Source organism: Littorina saxatilis, linkage group LG13 (genome assembly GCF_037325665.1).
Source record: "Littorina saxatilis isolate snail1 linkage group LG13, US_GU_Lsax_2.0, whole genome shotgun sequence".
NCBI classification, from domain to species: Eukaryota; Metazoa; Mollusca; class Gastropoda; order Littorinimorpha; family Littorinidae; genus Littorina; species Littorina saxatilis.
The window spans coordinates 43166885-43186279 of NC_090257.1; the positions used below are offsets into that span (position 1 = coordinate 43166885).

General features: G+C 43.1%; 1 protein-coding gene across 1 annotated transcript in view; it reads left to right on the forward strand.

Moving 5' to 3' along the window:
* The window catches only part of LOC138945804 (coiled-coil domain-containing protein 39-like), a 75811-nt gene extending 62074 nt beyond the window's left edge, over positions 1–13737 (forward strand). Inside the window, exons 19-23 of the mRNA XM_070317314.1 lie at positions 3009–3077; positions 6701–6763; positions 7445–7561; positions 11227–11371; positions 13505–13737. Coding sequence (XP_070173415.1) covers positions 3009–3077; positions 6701–6763; positions 7445–7561; positions 11227–11371; positions 13505–13584 — 474 coding nt within the window. The 3' untranslated portion in view covers positions 13585–13737. The remainder of the gene's footprint in view (positions 1–3008; positions 3078–6700; positions 6764–7444; positions 7562–11226; positions 11372–13504) is intronic.
* Positions 13738–19395: the final 5658 nt, after the last annotated feature.

Consider the following 19395-nt stretch of genomic DNA (forward strand, 5'->3'; position numbering starts at 1 on the left):
GTTGTGTGTGTTGTGTGATCAGTCACAAAGTGCAGTGTCCAGTGTTGTGTGTGTTGTGTGATCAGTCACAAAGTGCAGTGTCCAATGTTGTGTGTATTGTGTGATCAGTCACAAAGTGCAGTGTCCAGTGTTGTGTGTGTTGTGTGATCAGTCACAAAGTGCAGTGTCCAGTGTTGTGTGTGTTGTGTGATCAGTCACAAAGTGCAGTGTCCAGTGTTGTGTGTGTTGTGTGATCAGTCACAAAGTGCAGTGTCCAGTGTTGTGTGTGTGTTGTGTGATCAATTACAAAGTGCAGTGTCCAGTGTTGTGTGTGCAGTCACAAAGTGCAGTGTCCAGTGTTGTGTGTGTGTTGTGTGTGCAGTCACAAAGTGCAGTGTCCAGTGTTGTGTGTGTGATCAGTCACAAAGTGCAGTGTCCAGTGTTGTGTGATCAGTCACAAAGTGCAGTGTCCAGTGTTGTGTGTGTGTTGTGTGATCAGTCACAAAGTGCTGTGTCCAGTGTTGTGTGTGTGTTGTGTGATCAGTCACAAAGTGCAGTGTCCAATGTTGTGTGTGTGTGTTGTGTGATCAGTCACAAAGTGCAGTGTCCAATGTTGTGTGTGTGTTGTGTGATCAGTCACAAAGTGCAGTGTCCAGTGTTGTGTGTGTGTTGTGTGATCAGTCACAAAGTGCCGTGTCCAATGTTGTGTGTGTTGTGTGATCAGTCACAAAGTGCAGTGTCCAGTGTTGTGTGTGTGTTGTGTGATCAGTCACAAAGTGCAGTGTCCAGTGTTGTGTGTGTGTTGTGTGATCAGTCACAAAGTGCAGTGTCCAGTGTTGTGTGTGTGTTGTGTGATCAGTCACAAAGTGCAGTGTCCAGTGTTATATGTGTGTTGTGTGATCAGTCACAAAGTGCAGTGTCCAGTGTTGTGTGTGTTGTGTGATCAGTCACAAAGTGCAGTGTCCAGTGTTGTGTGTGTGTTGTGTGATCAGTCACAAAGTGCAGTGTCCAATGTTGTGTGTGTGTTGTGTGATCAGTCACAAAGTGCAGTGTCCAGTGTTGTGTGTGTGTTGTGTGATCAGTCACAAAGTGCAGTGTCCAGTGTTGTGTGTGTGTTGTGTGATCAGTCACAAAGTGCAGTGTTGTGTGTGTGTTGTGTGATCAGTCACAAAGTGCAGTGTTGTGTGTGTGTTGTGTGATCAGTCACAAAGTGCAGTGTCCAGTGTTGTGTGTGTGTTGTGTGATCAGTCACAAAGTGCAGTGTCCAATGTTGTGTGTGTGTTGTGTGATCAGTCACAAAGTGCAGTGTCCAATGTTCTGTGTGTGTTGTGTGATCAGTCACAAAGTGCAGTGTCCAATGTTGTGTGTGTGTTGTGTGATCAGTCACAAAGTGCAGTGTCCTGTGTTGTGTGTATTGTGTGATCAGTCACAAAGTGCAGTGTCCAGTGTGTGTGTTGTGTGATCAGTCACAAAGTGCAGTGTCCAATGTTCTGTGTGTGTTGTGTGATCAGTCACAAAGTGCAGTGTCCAATGTTGTGTGTGTGTTGTGTGATCAGTCACAAAGTGCAGTGTCCAGTGTTGTGTGTGTATTGTGTGATCAGTCACAAAGTGCAGTGTCCAATGTTGTGTGTGTGTTGTGTGATCAGTCACAAAGTGCAGTGTCCAATGTTGTGTGTGTATTGTGTGATCAGTCACAAAGTGCAGTGTCCAATGTTGTGTGTGTGTTGTGTGATCAGTCACAAAGTGCTGTGTCCAATGTTGTGTGTGTGTTGTGTGATCAGTCACAAAGTGCAGTGTCCAATGTTGTGTGTGTGTTGTGTGATCAGTCACAAAGTGCTGTGTCCAATGTTGTGTGTGTTGTGTGATCAGTCACAAAGTGCAGTGTCCAGTGTTGTGTGTGTTGTGTGATCAGTCACGAAGTGCAGTGTCCAATGTTGTGTGTGTGTTGTGTGATCAGTCACAAAGTGCTGTGTCCAATGTTGTGTGTGTTGTGTGATCAGTCACAAAGTGCAGTGTCCAGTGTTGTGTGTGTTGTGTGATCAGTCACAAAGTGCAGTGTCCAATGTTGTGTGTGTGTTGTGTGATCAGTCACAAAGTGCAGTGTCCAATGTTGTGTGTGTGTTGTGTGATCAGTCACAAAGTGCAGTGTCCAGTGTTGTGTGTGTGTTGTGTGATCAGTCACAAAGTGCAGTGTCCAGTGTTGTGTGTGTTGTGTGATCAGTCACAAAGTGCAGTGTCCAGTGTTGTGTGTGTTGTGTGATCAGTCACAAAGTGCAGTGTCCAGTGTTGTGTGTGTGTTGTGTGATCAGTCACAAAGTGCAGTGTCCAGTGTTGTGTGTGTGTTGTGTGATCAGTCACAAAGTGCAGTGTCCAGTGTTGTGTGTGTGTTGTGTGTGCAGTCACAAAGTGCAGTGTCCAATGTTGTGTGTGTGTTGTGTGATCAGTCACAAAGTGCAGTGTCCAATGTTGTGTGTGTGTTGTGTGATCAGTCACAAAGTGCAGTGTCCAGTGTTGTGTGTGTGTTGTGTGATCAGTCACAAAGTGCAGTGTCCAGTGTTGTGTGTGTGTTGTGTGATCAGTCACAAAGTGCAGTGTCCTGTGTTGTGTGTTTGTTGTGTGGTCAGTCACAAAGTGCTGTGTCCAGTGTTGTGTGTGTGTTGTGTGGTCAGTCACAAAGTGCTGTGTCCAGTGTTGTGTGTTTGTTGTGTGATCAGTCACAAAGTGCAGTGTCCAATGTTGTGTGTTTGTTGTGTGGTCAGTCACAAAGTGCTGTGTCCAGTGTTGTGTGTTTGTTGTGTGGTCAGTCACAAAGTGCTGTGTCCAGTGTTGTGTGTGTGTTGTGTGATCAGTCACAAAGTGCAGTGTCCAATGTTGTGTGTGTATTGTGTGATCAGTCACAAAGTGCAGTGTCCAATGTTGTGTGTGTGTTGTGTGATCAGTCACAAAGTGCAGTGTCCAGTGTTGTGTGTGTGTTGTGTGATCAGTCACAAAGTGCTGTGTCCAATGTTGTGTGTGTGTTGTGTGTGCAGAACAAAGTGCTTCAGCTGCAGAAAGAGCTAGAGGACCAAAGAGTCAAGTTAGAACGTGTCGCCAAACAGGTGAGCTTGCTTTCACTGACACTTCAGGGCGGGGAAATAACTCAGTCTGTTGCGGCGCTGGTTTCAAAACCAGTTGTCGCTATCGGCGTGGGTTCGATCCCCACGTTCGGCGAGGGATTTATTTCCCAGAGTCAACTTTGTGCAGACTCTCCTCGGTGGCCGAACACCCCCATGTGCACGCATGCGCACAATAAATAATCAGCGAAAGTCTCAGGGCTAGGAAACATCAATACACGCATGCAGGCAAAAGACAAAAAAAGGGTAGCGGCGTATACTGTATGGCAGCTCGCTTTCCCCAGGGAGAAAGCTGCCCGAATTTTCATGAGGGTAACCTCACAGGACTATATGAATCTTATCCTTGTCTTATCCTTCCCTTTCCTCTCTCAATAAAGCACTTGGAGCAAGGGAGGTAATCACTCAATCTGGACTCAAGGCAGAAGTCAGCGAGAGTTGTCCAGAATAGTTTGAGCTTCACACAGAGTTTGTTGCATCTAAAAATAGAGATGGCAACAGAGAGTAAGATGAAAGTTACTTGCAACATGGGAGATAACTCTTGCTCCTTGTTTTCATATTCCTTATACCTCTCTTTATCATTTCTCTTGCTTATTCAGCACGCTGGCATTGATCGCATCTGGTAGCTTAAGTCTCCGAAACTGCTCATCATCAATCAATCAATCAATGAGGCTTATATCGCGCATATTCCGTGGGTACAGTTCTAGGCGCTCTGCAGTGATGCCGTGTGAGATGAAATTTTATACGGCCAGTAGATTGCAGCAATGTCGGCGCATATTTACCTTTCACGGCCTTATTCCAAGTCACACGGGTATGGTAGACAATTATTAACTGTGCCTAAGCAATTTTGCCAGGAAAGACCCTTTTGTCAATCGTGGGATCTTTAACGTGCACACCCAATGTAGTATACACGGGGGGTGGTTCGGACACCGAAGAGAGTCTGCACACAAAGTTGACTCTGTGAAATAAATTTCCGCCGAACCTGGGATCGAACTCGCGCTGACAGCGGCCAACTGAATACAAATCCAGCGCGCTACCAACTGAGCTATATCCCCGCCCCGTAGTCGTATGTTCATCTTGTACACCCTTCCTTCTGTGCACCGAGGAAAGATTAACAAATATCACGTGCCATCATTCCGTACTTTCATCATACCATCCTGAAAAGGCAGTTTGTTGCTGCCGAAATAATGATAAAGAAAGACCTAACCTGGTTACCGTTGTGTCCTCTTTTTGTTTGAAAGATTTGCATATCCTTCATTTTTAATTTTTTTATTTAACCTTCACCCGACCGGGTTATCGACGACACACAGAAGACATCGTGGGGCCGTGCGGACCCATGCTTTCCAAAGAAGCCAAAACGTGCATCCCCTTCTGTAGACGCCGTGGTTACATTTTCGCGAGAAGTAATTAAATTAAATTATTAATTTAATAACTGTGCGGACTAAAGCTTCTCAAAAAAAGAAAAACATGAATACCCTTCTGTAGAGGTTGTGGGGCCGTGTGGACCCACATTGTTATGTATTAATTTCGCTCCACGCGACTTGCTCATTAACCCCAAAATTAAACAGATCGTAGAAAATGAAGTTTAGAGCCAATACCTGAAGGTTTGTGACTTCTCTCCCTAGTTTTTATGTAAGTTCCTTCAGTTTGAGAAACATGGGTCCGCACGGCCCCACGATGTGTTCTGTGTGTAGTCTAAATTTGACCTTTGTTTTTTTTAATTACTTCTCGCTGAAATTTAATGATCTTTTAGGACATAAGAGCTTGTTAGGTGTCTGAGGGATTCTTAAAAGCTCATTTAAAAATTCCAACTGGTTTAAGAGATATTTGCAATTAAACACCCTTCTGGGTCCACACGGACCCACGACGACCGGTGAAGGTTAATCAACAATTAAGCTTGAAAAGGCACACAGGGAAAAGCCCTGTAGCTACCACTACAAGGTTTGAGGTTGTAACATGATAGCTCTGCTTCACTTCAAGGTTTGAGGTTGTAACATGATAGCTCTGCTTCACTACAAGGTTTGAGGTTGTAACATGATAGCTCTGCTTCACTACAAGGTTTGAGGTTGTAACATGATAGCTCTGCTTCACTTCAAGGTTTGAGGTTGTAACATGATAGCTCTGCTTCACTACAAGGTTTGAGGTTGTAACATGATAGCTCTGCTTCACTTCAAGGTTTGAGGTTGTAACATGATAGCTCTGCTTCACTTCAAGGTTTGAGGTTGTAACATGATAGCTCTGCTTCACTTCAAGGTTTGAGGTTGTGACATGATAGCTCTGCTTCACTACAAGGTTTGAGGTTGTAACATGATAGCTCTGCTTCACTACAAGGTTTGAGGTTGTAACATGATAGCTCTGCTTCACTACAAGGTTTGAGGTTGTAACATGATAGCTCTGCTTCACTTCAAGGTTTGAGGTTGTAACATGATAGCTCTGCTTCACTTCAAGGTTTGAGGTTGTAACATGATAGCTCTGCTTCACTTCAAGGTTTGAGGTTGTAACATGATAGCTCTGCTTCACTTCAAGGTTTGAGGTTGTAACATGATAGCTCTGCTTCACTTCAAGGTTTGAGGTTGTGACATGATAGCTCTGCTTCACTACAAGGTTTGAGGTTGTAACATGATAGCTCTGCTTCACTTCAAGGTTTGAGGTTGTAACATGATAGCTCTGCTTCACTTCAAGGTTTGAGGTTGTGACATGATAGCTCTGCTTCACTTCAAGGTTTGAGGTTGTAACATGATAGCTCTGCTTCACTTCAAGGTTTGAGGTTGTGACATGATAGCTCTGCTTCACTTCAAGGTTTGAGGTTGTAACATGATAGCTCTGCTTCACTTCAAGGTTTGAGGTTGTAACATGATAGCTCTGCTTCACTTCAAGGTTTGAGGTTGTGACATGATAGCTCTGCTTCACTACAAGGTTTGAGGTTGTAACATGATAGCTCTGCTTCACTACAAGGTTTGAGGTTGTGACATGATAGCTCTGCTTCACTTCAAGGTTTGAGGTTGTAACATGATAGCTCTGCTTCACTACAAGGTTTGAGGTTGTAACATGATAGCTCTGCTTCACTTCAAGGTTTGAGGTTGTAACATGATAGCTCTGCTTCACTACAAGGTTTGAGGTTGTAACATGATAGCTCTGCTTCACTACAAGGTTTGAGGTTGTGACATGATAGCTCTGCTTCACTTCAAGGTTTGAGGTTGTGACATGATAGCTCTGCTTCACTACAAGGTTTGAGGTTGTAACATGATAGCTCTGCTTCACTACAAGGTTTGAGGTTGTAACATGATAGCTCTGCTTCACTTCAAGGTTTGAGGTTGTGACATGATAGCTCTGCTTCACTTCAAGGTTTGAGGTTGTAACATGATAGCTCTGCTTCACTTCAAGGTTTGAGGTTGTGACATGATAGCTCTGCTTCACTTCAAGGTTTGAGGTTGTAACATGATAGCTCTGCTTCACTTCAAGAGATTTTGTTATCAACTTTGTGTCTTTTGTCTGTAGATCTTAACTTGGATAATTTTGTGTGTTTGAATTACATCTTATATGTCAGGTGATTACTTGTCTTTCCCTTTCTACATGTGAATATTGAAGTTTTGCCGTGATCTCTGTCCCAGACTGCCAGGTATTCACGTGAACTGCGCACTGCCAAGAAGACAAAGGACAAAACACCAGAAGAGGTGAGGAATTTGCTCTGTGTGTGTGTGTGTGTGTGTGTGTGTGTGTGTGTGTGTGTGTGTGTGTGTGTGTTTGATTATATATATGTGTCACTGTGTGTGTGTGTGTGTGTGTGTGTGTGTGTGTGTGTGTGTTTGATTATATATATGTGTCACTGTGTGTGTGTGTGTGTGTGTGTGTTTGATGATATACATGTGTCACTGTGTGTGTGTGTGTGTGTGTGTTCTTGTGTGTGTGTGTAGGTGGGTGTGTGTGTGTGTGGGGGGGAGAGGGTGGGGTGTGTAGGCATGTGTGGTTGTGGGTGTGCGTGTGTATGTGTGTAGGGGGAGGGGGTGGGGTGTGTACCCGTGTGTCTGTGTTTGTGTGTGTGTCAGTGCTGATCTGCTGAGGGTAGAGCCATTTGTGTATTTTCATTACATCTGTACATTCAGGACTCCAATCTTCTTGAAGACTCCTGTCTTTTTTGAAGATCTATTTGTTTTTGCAGTCTTGAAGATATTCCCAGGTACACACTTTTTTCAATTACCATAGACTTAAAAAAAAAAGAGTAGCCACTGCATGACACTCTGTGGTTGCTGTGTACAGCGTGATATTTAGACAGGTAACTTTTTGACTGTGTCTATAACATGGAGTATCAGTGTATTTGTGTACACAGAGTGACATACTTTGGATGCTGTGTGCAGCGTGACTTTGAGATCCGTGAGCTGCGCGAGTTCAACAAGACGGTGATGAAACAGATCGGCGAGGCCGTCAACCAGCACCCAGAGATCACCGAGGCTGTCAACATGTACTTCTCACAGGTATGCAGCTCTTTTCTTTTCTTGTCTGCTTTTGCTGAGATCATGGAGACTGTCAACATGTACTTCTCACAGGTGCAAACAAATTTTTCTTTCTTCTAGCGAGTCTTTCACTAGATAACGTTACTACCAGCAGGCTAGATAGAAATAAGACCATGCTGGACACCAAATCCATGTAGAAGGCTTTGGCCTCGATCTTTTAAGGGACATAACCCACTTGTCATATTATAGAAGAATATTTTCAGCTAGAGATCTTAGCACAATTTGGCTTGGTTTTATGGACGGAGAGACTTGATTAGAAGAAGAAAATGAAAGTTTGGACCCTTACTAAGAACGAACTGGTCTTAATTATGTAGAATGTATTGTTTTCTGTTGTGCGCAACCGGAAGTCGCCATCGTTAATGGGGCAGGGAGCTCCTGTAATCCCTTCACCGGAGTGAAGAACCTTTTGTTGTTATTAGTTGTATGTTTGTTTGAACGATGTAATCTGATGAAAGCAAACAGAAGAAGGCAAATTCCGTCCTGCACTTCAGTGATAATTTAAGTTTGTGTACCTAAAAACCTAACTGGTCACAATAATGAATAATTGATCACAGATGATGTCAACTTCCTGCTTCATATGAACGGACATGAACGCAACTAACGACAACAAAAGTTTGGTTTTCACACTCCCCTCTGTAACCTTGTGTCCATCTGGGCAGGCCAGCCTCTCCCAGGTGGTACCGTCAGGAATCCCCTCTGTAACCTTGTGTCCATCTGGGCAGGCCAGCCTCTCCCAGGTGGTACCGTCAGTGTGCGCGCCTTCGTGAGCGAGGCTGGTACTACATATTGTTCATACGAAATGACAAACACAGGTTACAAGCGATAACGCGCAAAAGTACTGGTTTATTAATTTTACATCTGATATTAGATATCAGTAATGCATATATATATTTACAGTACTACGTATTGCGGTAAAAAACTTATGAACAGAAAGAAAAAAGAGAAAAGAAAACAAATTATTAGACATGGCAAAAGTATCAAATGCATTAACAAGACACAAGAAGTAAAAACAAGAAAAATAAACAATCACAAGACAGGCGAAGACAAACAGACAGAAAGTTACAAATACCAAACACTCGTTGGTTAGACGGTCCTTCAACAACAATAAAGAGTTACGTTCCGTACGTTCAACAATACCATAAGCACTAAGAATACTCAAGAAACTTAGCATACATACGTTTAAAACCGAAATGGCTACTTTCAGAAAAATACAAAACGTTGACTCATCAGGCCAGGAATACAAAGCAAACTGTCAGTGTCATACCAACAAGTCTCCTAACGACAATGTTCCTGCGTTAATCAAAGTCACAAATAAAATATTTACTCATCCACTTTCCTTCAATAACGTTACAAGAAATAAGCCCGTTTACAAACGATCACCACAGACCGCAAGCTTCTTTTACCTAAATTCTTTTAACGTAAGGCTGAAAAAGTCGGAGAAAACGTTTCACTTCGAACTTCGTTAACCACAGAAAACACAAGTTATCATTATAAACATTAGCGACTTTCTAGCAACTACAAAACATTGCTGTACGTTCACAACACTAGAACAGTTGAACACACAATAAAGAAACACTACAACAAGTCAGACTTTCAACTCACGTTATACATAAACAACTCACAAAGTCATTACAAAATGGCGACCAAAACACAACACAAACAAGTAACAACAAAATTACCTTATGCGCTGTGTGGGTTGACCAGCAGTACCAAAAACGTGTTGCCTCTCAAACGAAGGGCACAAAACGATTCACACTTGAGAAACAACTGTCTCCAAGAACATTACGTTGACGTTAAAACATAACAAGAAACACTCCGTTGGTTCACTTGCTAACCTTCATACGTTTACATATCAAAACCAAACACTTCCTAAAACCCTCAGATCGACTGACGAGACAGGAGTCAAGCAGTGGTATTTATGGAAACAAAAACCTAACATGGAATATTTATTCAAAAGTCAAAGGTCACCGGATTGACCAACCAACAACATTCCTAAAACAGAATCGGGTGAAACTACTATTTTACAACCAATCAGTAACCGATCACGCACTCCGTGCATGCTCAAAACTTAAAACGGTATATTTAACAGAAAGAAGACCAAGGAACTAGCTGACATCACAAAGCTAAAAACACGTGAGTCACACGTATTCTAAAACTTGCAACGCAGATTCGCAGGGCTCACCCCAAAATCAAGACACAGAAAAGAGCACGTGAATCTCACGGTGTTCTAAAACTAAACGACGCAGTTTGTGACGCTCCGACCAAAACCAGGTCACAACAACTGAACAAGGAGCACGTGAATCTCACGTAAAAATATTAACGCTCCACAAAAACGGGTCACAACAAGGTGACACAATAAAAACACGGTTTACTTCTTTTTACATCGTGCAATGACTTGAGCAAAGGTAATTACAACAAAAGTAGGTGACTGCATGCCACATCGGCATGCACAGTCAGGAATCCCCTCTGTAACCTTGTGTCCATCTGTGCAGGCCAACCTTCCCCAAGTGATATCGTCAGGAATGCCGTCTGTAACCTTGTTTCCATCTGTGCAGGCCAACCTCCCCCAAGTGATACCGTCAGGAATGCCGTCTGTAACCTTGTTCCCATCTGTGCAGGCCAACCTCCCCCAAGTGATACCGTAAGGAACGGCGTCTGTAACCTTGTTTCCATCTGTGCAGGCCAACCTTCCCCAAGTGATACCGTCAGGAATGCCGTCTGTAACCTTGTTTCCATCTGTGCAGGCCAACCTCTCCCAAGTGGTACCGTCAGGAATGCCGTCTGTAACCTTGTTTCCATCTGTGCAGGCCAACCTCTCCCAAGTGGTACCGTCAGGAATGCCGTCTGTAACCTTGTTTCCATCTGTGCAGGCCAACCTCTCCCAAGTGATACCGTCAGGAATGCCGTCTGTAACCTTGTTCCCATCTGTGCAGGCCAACCTCCCCCAAGTGATATCGTCAGGAATGCCGTCTGTAACCTTGTTCCCATCTGTGCAGGCCAACCTCCCCCAAGTGATACCGTCAGGAATGCCGCCTGTAACCTTGTTCCCATCTGTGCAGGCCAACCTCCCCCAAGTGATACCGTAAGGAACGGCGTCTGTAACCTTGTTTCCATCTGTGCAGGCCAACCTTCCCCAAGTGATACCGTCAGGAATGCCGTCTGTAACCTTGTTTCCATCTGTGCAGGCCAACCTCTCCCAAGTGGTACCGTCAGGAATGCCGTCTGTAACCTTGTTTCCATCTGTGCAGGCCAACCTCTCCCAAGTGGTACCGTCAGGAATGCCGTCTGTAACCTTGTTTCCATCTGTGCAGGCCAACCTCTCCCAAGTGATATTGTCAGGAATGCCGTCTGTAACCTTGTGTCCATCTGTGCAGGCCAACCTTCCCCAAGTGATATCGTCAGGAATGCCGTCTGTAACCTTGTTCCCATCTGTGCAGGCCAACCTCCCCCAAGTGATACCGTAAGGAACGGCGTCTGTAACCTTGTTCCCATCTGTGCAGGCCAACCTCTCCCAAGTGGTACCGTCAGGAATGCCGTCTGTAACCTTGTTTCCATCTGTGCAGGCCAACCTCTCCCAAGTGGTACCGTCAGGAATGCCGTCTGTAACCTTCTTTCTATCTGTGCAGGCCAACCTCCCCCAGGTGGTACCGTCGGGAATGCCGGGTAGCGCACGCAGCAGCATGTCGTCTGTACGCAGCAGTCCCGCCTCCAGCGTTAAGAGTTCTGGGTCTGCACGTAGTATGGCCACGCCTGTACAGATTGGCGCCGACAGTGAGTTGACCTTTATATAAGGCTGGTTGGACTGTACTGGTTATTGTTAGTGGGGTACTGTTGAGGGTGGTGATGGTGGCGAATGTAATGTTAGTTGCCGGTCGTGCTATCATAAACAAGTCGCCTCTGTTTCTCTGTTTAATCAAGTAAAAACATCGGAAGTTCATTAACAAGTCGCGTAAGGCGAAATAACAACATTTAGTCAAGTAGCTGTCGAACTCACAGAATGAAACTGAACGCAATGCAACGCAGCAAGACCGTATACTCGTAGCATCGTCGGTCCACCGCTCACGGCATAGGCAGTGAAATTGACAAGAAGAGCGGGGTAGTAGTTGCGCTGGGAAGGATAGCACGCTTTTCTGTACCTCTCTTCGTTTTAACTTTCTGAGCGTGTTTTTAATCCAAACATATCATATCTATATGTTTTTGGAATCAGGAACCGACAAGGAATAAGATGAAAGTGTTTTTAAATTGATTTGGAAAATTTAATTTTGATAATAATATTTATATATTTAATTTTCAGAGCTTGTTTTTAATCCGAACATAACATATTTATATGTTTTTGGAATCAGCAAATGATGGAGAATAAGATAAACGTAAATTTGGATCGTTTTATAAAAGATTTTTTTTTTTTACAATTTTCAGATTTTTAATGACCAAAGTCATTAATTAATTTTTAAGCCACCAAGCTGAAATGCTATACCAAAGTTCGGGCTTCGTCGGAGATTACTTGACCAAAATTTCAACCAATTTGGTTGAAAAATGAGAGCGTGACAGTGCCGCCTCAACTTTCACGAAAAGCCGGATATGACGTCATCAAAGACATTTATCAAAAAAATGAAAAAAACGTCTGAGGATATCATACCCAGGAACTCTCATGTCAAATTTCATAAAGATTGGCCCAGTAGTTTAGTCTGAATCGCTCTACACACACACACACACACAGACAGACAGACAGACACACACACACACACGCACATACACCACGACCCTCGTCTCGATTCCCCCCTCTATGTTAAAACATTTAGTCAAAACTTGACTAAATGTAAAAAGAAGAAAAAACAAGTTGCGTAAGGCGAAATTACTACATTTAGTCAAGCTGTGGAACTCACAGAATGAAACTGAACGCACTGCATTTTTTTAACAACGACCGTATTCCGCCGCTCGTGCAAAACGCAGTGAAACTGGCGAGCTTGTTTAGCGCGGTAGTGGTTTCGCTGTGCTGCATAGCACGCTTTACTGCACCTCTCTTCGTCTGAACTTTCTGAGCGTGTTTTTAATCCAAACATATCATATCTATATGTTTTTTTAATCAGAAACCGACAAGGAATAAGATGGAATTGTTTTTAAATCGATTTCGGAAAATTAATTTTAATCATAATTTTTATATTTTTAATTTTCAGAGCTTGTTTTTAATCCGAATATAACATATTTATATGTTTTTGGAATCAGAAAATGATGAAGAATAAGATGAACGTAGTTTTGGATCGTTTTATAAAAAAATTATTTTAATTACCATTTTCAGATTTTTAATGACCGAAGTCATTAATTAAATTTTAAGCCTCCAAGCTGAAATGCAATACCAAAGTCCGGCCTTCGTCAAAGATTGCTTGGCCAAAATTTCAATCAATTTGATTGAAAAATGAGGGTGTGACAGTGCCGCCCTAACTTTTACAAAAAGCCGGATATGACATCATCAAAGACATTTATATTCTTCTTCTACGTTCCCGGAAAGACATTTATATAAAAAAAAAACATGAAAAAAACCGTCTGGGGATATCATACCCAGGAACTCTCATGTAAAATTTCATAAAGATCGGTCCAGTATTTTACTCTGAATTGCTCTACACACACACACACACACACACACACACACACACACACACACACACACAAACACCACGACCCTCGTCTAGATTCCCCCTCTATGTTAAAACATTTAGTCAAAACTTGACTAAATGTAAAAAGGAGAAAAAAAATCTTACAAATTGAAACATGAAAATAACATGACAAACATGAAATGAAATGATTTCGCATGTCTTGTACCTCCCTGTGTGTCATGTCTTGTACCTCCCTGTGTTTCATGTCTTGTACCTCCCTGTGTTTCATGTCTTGTACCTCCCTGTGTTTCAGTGCCTCCCTCTCCGGCCTCGTCCTCTGGCAGTCTTCGTAGTGTGCGCAGCAGCCAAGGGAGCTTATCTGGACGACGATAGTGCTCTGCCCTTGACAGTGGCAGTGGTGGCTTCCCTTGACTTTCACAAGCTGCAGTGTAGTAATAGTTGCTGTTTGCACAAAGAGTTCCGGCGGTTTCATTGTCATTTGAAAGGACGTCATTTTATTGAAAATAAAAGTTTGTTGTTTTGTGATATTTTTCCTGTTGCTGACATGTGCAAGTGTTGTTTATTGTCATCAGTCTCATTCCAGGTTCATTATTGTCCTTCTCTTTTGTGGTCTCATGTTAATTTTTTTTTTTTTTTTTTTTTTGTCCCTACACCTGTTCCTTGTTCCTGTATTCTCTCACGCCGCCCCGTCCCTGCATTCGCTGCTCCATCCACATCTGAATTTCGTTCCGCTGCCAGACCTGTCGATTTTACAGACGCTCCAGGGAGGGATGTCGGGTCGTTGCGGTAGGCTACCCTCGGAAGTTGACACTGCACTTCTGCTGAGTCACTTCGACGGTGTTCAGTAGTGGGTCTGTCCCGAGCTAACGGACTCAGCCCACTACCTACTATGCCCCCTACCAACGACATTGACTGCTAAGTCGCGGAGCCAGACTAAGTGAGCGTCCCCTCCAGAGAGCAGACCGCCACCACGTCCCTCCGTCGACCCCCCAGAACGTCACACGTTGAAGACTGACAGCAGAACTACTATTCAGGGAAGGATCGAACAGGAACACTGAGACCAAGGTCACCATGAGAGCTCCGGGCATGAAGGGCCACAAGAGCAAGGACATTTTATAATTTTGGATGATTAATGAGATGAGGATGATTATAATGATGATGCTATGGATTTCCAATTTGGTTTGAGACTACGTGACAGGGCAGCACTCTACGCTTACTGTCATAATATATCCTGGTGTCAACCAGGCCCAAGAACTGCCGCACCTGCGGTGTTGGTCAGGTAAACAGAACCTGAGCACCCTCAAAGTCGCATTCGTTAAGTGAAATGACACTCGGCTGTGTGATTCCAGCCTTCCCATAGGAACCATAGCACTTCCACTCTGGGTAGGAGCCGACCGTAGCCCGAAAAACCCACATGACCCTGATGGGATTCGAACCCACGACCTCCCGGCCCGCAGCCCGATGCGCTAACCACTGCGCTACGGGGGCCGGTCTCTCATGTTAATTTGATCTGTATTGATTATCTGATCTGTGATACGTAAACATGCATGTGTCAAAGAGCTTTTTTTAACCAATTTTTGCACTTGTTTGTTGTCAGAGGTTTTGCAAGTTGGATTGTAAGTGAATTGATGCATTCCAACTAATTGACGAAGGGGGCCTCATCATAAAGAAAAGTTTATGATTTCTTTTTAACGGGCTGAATTGAACATATGGCTTGCGTGTTAGATTAAGTCAGAATTTTTGTCTTGAGCTAAAACTCAAAGAACTGCCAGACAAAAGCATGTTAGAATAAATTACTCTCACCATCGCTCACTCAAAGTCCGTCCAGGTTGCTCTTCTGGTAATTAAATACAACGCCAGTAGTGTACTAACATTATGAGCCTTCCGAAGCTAACAGTTCGTCCAGGTTGCTCTTCTGTTAATTGTATTAAATACAACGCCAGTAGTGTACTAACATTATGAGCCTTCCGAAGCTAACAGTTCGTCCAGGTTGCTCTTCTGTTAATTGTATTAAATACAACGCCAGTAGTGTGCTAACATTATGAGCCTTCCGAAGCTAACAGTTCGTCCAGGTTGCTCTTCTGTTAATTGTATTAAATACAACGCCAGTAGTGTACTAACATTATGAGCCTTCCGAAGCTAACAGTCCGTCCAGGTTGCTCTTCTGTTAATTGTATTAAATACAACGCCAGTAGTGTACTAACATTATGAGCCTTCCGAAGCTAACAGTCCGTCCAGGTTGCTCTTCTGTTAATTGTATTAAATACAACGCCAGTAGTGTACTAACATTATAAGCCTTCCGAAGCTAACAGTCCGTCCTCCTTTCTACACTGTATTTAGATCTTGAACAAATGTTCTGTCTAGAGAGGGAACTGTTTGTTGTGTGTTTTGATGTACTTGTTTCGACACTGTATTTAGTTTTTGGAAACATTTTCTGTCTAGAGTGGCAACAGTTTGTTGTGTGTTTTAAATGTACTTGTTTCCAAGTTCAGAGCTTTTGATCACATTCCAGTTATTTGGTATGTGATGTATTTTCACTTTTCCTTTTTCTGAGACCAATGTTTTTGTCACATTTCAGTGATCGTTTATTTTGATTATTTATCTGATTAGTTATTGTCTGTTCCCAATCTAAACTAACTTTTACAAGATAAAAAAAAGGATTAGAACTGATTCTCTTTTTGTTTCATCTGCCATATGGTGTAGGGTGTCAGCTGAAGCTCTCTCTCTCTCTCTCTCTCTCTCTCTCCCCCCCCCCTCCCCCCCTCTCTCTCGATCTCTCTCCCCCTCTCTCTCTCTCTCTCTCTCTCTCTCTCTCTCTCTCTCTCTCTCTCTCTCTCTCTCTCTCTCTCTCTCTCTCAGTGACAAATACACTTGTTGTGATGATACATTTTTTGTTTACAATATTGTCATGTAACAATAATAAAATTGTCTCTCATAATATTTCATATACTCACCATTGATATGCGTGTGTGTGTGTGTGTGTGTGTGTGTGTGTGTGTGCTCAGAGATTGAAATTCTGAGAGATAGAAAGTGTAAGAGTGAGAGGGAGAGAGAGAAAGGTCAGAACATCGCTTGCATTCATATTTCTTTAACCATCAAAACATTTTGTCCCACCACGGTTAGATTCGGTCATACGCTATCTTATCATTCACTGTGATCAAGCCGCACACACAAACACACAACACACAACACACACACACACACACACACACACATGTCCTCGACAGTGGAAGGAAGAAACAGGTTATACACTAGTGGGCCGCCACAGTAGGGGAATACCCACTTTGTGTCAAGCAAACAGAAAGACAATAGCGCTGCTACAAACAAAGCTATATCAATCATTGCCGCCACAAATGAAGTTATAAGTAAGAATTAAAAACTAATATATTCAAAAGCAATAAAATAAAATACAAATTCCATTATTGAAGTTTAACTTTGCCGCAACATCGGGCAAGATGGTGCAAGTTGGACTCTTAATAACAACCAAGTCACTAACAAACAAATGACAACACATTTGTAAATAATCTTCAAAGATAACATAAAAGCATTACCCCGAATAATGTAGAATAGAAAAATAGATTTTTGACCCTTCTTAAAAAGGAAGTATTAGTCGTCTATTTTTTTTCTCTAGTTTATTTGGGGCTAACGTTTTGTTTTAGAAACAACAAGAACATAGTGTTGAACAGCTGATTGCAAGACATCTCACTGAGTCACGCACAGAGAAAGAAAACACAACAAAACAAGTCCAGCACATAGATGTCATGATGACATATTGCATATTGTACACTGGTCTAACTTTCACTAATAATGTTATAATGCGTCGGATTTATTGGACCAGTGGTCCAATCTTCCCTCCGAGCAGAGGTCCAAATTAGGCGTTTCATACTTGCATAAGAACGAACTTTGTAATAATAATCTATTCTTTGTGTAGGAAACATTGCTCCGATTTTTCAGGATATTGATGCCGTGTGTGTGTGTGTGTGTGTGTGTGTGCATGGATGGCCAAATCGTCCCCCCGATCGCCAGGGGCGAGTATAAAATCCTCCGGGGTAGTAGAAAACGCATGGGAACTCGCCCGGCTGGCCAGTGAATATTCTGATCAAATGCAACACTTTGTTTTACTATCGAGTTTCATAGGCATATAAACACAGTATGAACTGTGGTATGTACCGGGCCAGCGAAATGTCTGGCGGGCTAGTGACTTTCTTGACTGAGTTAATCGACCGGCAGGCGAGTTAAAAATTTGAGATTTGGCCTTCCCTGTGTGTGTGTGTGTGTGTGTGTGTGTGTGTGTGTGTGTGTGTGTGTGTGTGTGTTGGATGGAGAGAGAGCAGTGTTCATATAAAAGTGTGTGTGTGTGTGTTTTGGATGAAGAGAGAGCAGTGTTCATATAACAGTGTGTGTGTGTTTGTTTGTGAGTCACGTTGTGTGTGTGTGTGTGTGTGTGTGTGTGTGTGTGTGTGTGTGTGTGTGTGTGAAGCAAAATTACTACATTTAGTCAACCTGTTAAACTCACAGAATGAATTAACGCACTGCACTTGTTCTGTCAAGCCAGTCAGTATACATATAGTGCGGTAGCGATTGCGCTGAACAGGAAAACTTTCTGGGTTCAACAGCAGGAGCCAGTGTGTACATATATAGCTAGGTTACACACTCCGAGTTCTAAATATCGTGCATATTTTCCCTAGGGTCGATTTTCAGGGCCTCTATAAGTTTGGTTTGTTTCTTTGTTGCTTTGTCTGTCGCAAAGTGTTTTCGGCGTGTAGCGCTGTCTTGTTTGTTTCAGTATTGGTCTCGTTGGTGCGTCGTTTCGTCCTTTCTATGGAGTTCAGGTATCGCAGGAGGCAACAAAGCCAAGGACGTGAGAGACGTGATCTGCTAGTGCTGTGGCTTGACAAACCTGAACAGGATGTGTCGTCAAGTTAATGTCACTCTGGAACCAGCGGTGAAGTCAGTCGCCGTGTTTTGGTAAATGGTCTGCAGGATATTAAACCGGAAGCCTTCAGTTGAGACATGTTGAGCGAGTTTTCGCGAGGAACAGGGTTGAGCTACGGTAGGGTCACTGCGCATGTCTGGTTTTTTTCTTCGCGGAAACGCTGTTGGGTTGTGTCCAGTCGCGTCCCTTGCAACAAGATGGCGACAAGCGCGTTACGGATTTACTGTTGTGGAGAGTTGATGGACGACGATGATGAACAAGCAGTACTGTTTTATTGTTGATGTGAATGTAATGCCAAAACATCGAACTATCGATTCGAACGTCAATGAAGAAGTGAGCGTGAAAATCGAGCGCAAAACAGCCGGGTAAAAGTTCAGGGCGCTAAAGTACATTTGAGCCGAAATCGCACCCAAACTCCTGTTGACCTCATTTCTTCCCAAAATAAACATCACTGCTAAAATAAAATGCATTAAAACCAAGACAGTATCCAACCCAGTATCCTTAATTTTTGAAAGGCTAAGTGATTTACAACAAATGTCTTCTCACAATCCGTAACTTTGTCAAAAAATATTTGCAGAAGTTTCTCACCTCGCCTTGGCAGCCATCTTGGAACTGGAGAGACCCTACGCAGGAAGCAAGGTTGAAAGTTGGTTAACCGGTGACGTCACTCCAGTCGTACCGGACCGAGTTTTTGCGACCTCCGGCTCGACTCGAGTCACCTTAGTTGACGCTAAAACTCGCTCGTTATCTCTCCGAGGCTAAAAGCCTGTAATGGACGCAATTGTTTGGGTAAAATGGCATTGTAATGCCACAGATTGATTTCCCCATAGTGAAGGTTGCATGACAAACTGCTCAGAAGTAACCCGCTGAGGGATATTTCTAGCGTTATAACCCTTTAGTGATCGTATACCGAAGGCGCCAGTTTGGGAACTGAGTTTTCTGACGATTTGGACTCAAGGTCCGGACTTGTCGGCCTTACAACTGATCCGCGCAACGAATTTTTTTCACCGAGACTAGTAAACTCTTGGTTAGTCAGTCGAAACCTTCTACCGGTACAGAACTGACTCAGTGGTGTAGATAACCGAAGCCAAACTGAACTGACCTGGTTTGTTTTCTAGGGTTTTTAACTTGAGGACATTTTCAATCCAAACACCATCAGTTCTATGTATACGTCAGTATTGGATTCAGTGATACCGAATTTCAAGCATAATTTGAATTAAGAAACCACTGAAGTAATTTTTAAGCTT